Source organism: Sinocyclocheilus grahami, unplaced genomic scaffold (assembly GCF_001515645.1).
Source record: "Sinocyclocheilus grahami isolate Dianchi unplaced genomic scaffold, SAMN03320097.WGS_v1.1 scaffold9819.1, whole genome shotgun sequence".
Taxonomy (NCBI): Eukaryota; Metazoa; Chordata; class Actinopteri; order Cypriniformes; family Cyprinidae; genus Sinocyclocheilus; species Sinocyclocheilus grahami.
In genome coordinates this window covers 1-1,338 of record NW_015512872.1, presented here as the reverse complement: position 1 = coordinate 1,338, position 1,338 = coordinate 1, and the positions used below count along the sequence as shown (strand labels likewise).

Here is a 1,338-nt window from a genome sequence, read left to right as displayed (position 1 = left end):
AGAAATCTCTCTTTTTTGTCCATATAATGGAAATGCACACAGGTTTGGAGCAAAATATGATGGGTGAGTTTCATTTTTGTGTGAAAATATAGATATAAACATACCTAATCAGCTTTTTTAGATACTGAGTTGAATCCTTGATAACAAAGATGTAAAATCAGCGCTGAAAATCTTCTTAAATATTTAATATAATAAGAAAAATTAAAAACATTTAATTAACAAATTACAGTCTCATTTTCCCCACATTTCAGCTACAGTGCAGCGTTTGTAATGGCTCTGTTCAGATTATCTTTGTTTTTAATGCAGTAACAGTTGAATTCTAAAGCAGAGGCTACATACTATCAGTTAACTGTGTGTTACACAAACCACCCACTGTTAAGACTCTGAAGCGACATATAGCACAAGTGACACATTGACAGCCCCTTTGCACTGAGGAGAAATGTGACCACATCTTGTGTCTGTGTTGGATGTGTATTGTGTAAAAGAGCTGGCACAACAAGATAGTCTGCTGCGTTTCAGTCTGTGCTGAGGGAAGAGTTAATTCACTTCTGTCGAGTCACATCACAAATGCATGCTGGGAGATCTAGCTGGGCTATTGTTTCCATAGATACATCTACTGGTCTCCACCGGACTGAGACGACGGATACACATGGGAATTAGTAATGGGTGATTATCATAATTCTCAATAAATTGGATTAATTGCTGCTGTATGAACCAGAGCATGTAGAGTAAATTAGTCTAACCATTGTCGTAATGTGTCATCTGCTCATACATACACAGATCATGTGCTTTAGGTTCTTACCTTTGGTGTAAACATGTGGATGATGCCATCAATAGAACCCTTGAGCAGGAAAGCACGAGCCAGGAAACAAATAAGCACCACGTAGGGGAAGAGAGAGCTGAAGTACATCACCTGCAATTAGACATATCCAAACAGGGTATCAAAAAATGTCAATGTAAAACATTAAACACAAAAATTACATTTGTAGTACTGCAATAATAACACACAGAAGGCCAGTGACTTCTGTTATGAATGATCATTTGCCTTTTTTTGTGTGTTTCTTAAACTGTAAAATCCTTTCTTACTCATTGGGGGCGGAAAAGTGCCCTCACTTGCTAACTTTGCTGACAGAGTCGACAGGCTTTTTTCATAGTGCATCCAATTGTAATTTGTTTTTCAAACCTTTACATTTGTTACATTTTCATACCTCGACAATCCATCATTTTGCAAGTGTAGACATCAGATCCGTTTGTTCAAACAGTGTAGTGAATTTTTTTTTTTTATCACAATACACATCTAATTTTGAATGACTCTTAATGAAGAAAGATGATTTTTTT

The 1,338-nt window shown here is 36.3% G+C and overlaps 1 protein-coding gene across 1 annotated transcript in view; it reads right to left on the bottom strand.

Moving 5' to 3' along the window:
- LOC107578345 (sodium-dependent neutral amino acid transporter B(0)AT2-like) overlaps positions 1-913 on the bottom strand; it is a gene marked incomplete at both ends in the record, with an annotated part of 6,835 nt that extends 5,922 nt beyond the window's left edge. Inside the window, one exon of the mRNA XM_016264314.1 lies at positions 803-913. Coding sequence (XP_016119800.1) covers positions 803-913 — 111 coding nt within the window. The remainder of the gene's footprint in view (positions 1-802) is intronic.
- Positions 914-1,338: the final 425 nt, after the last annotated feature.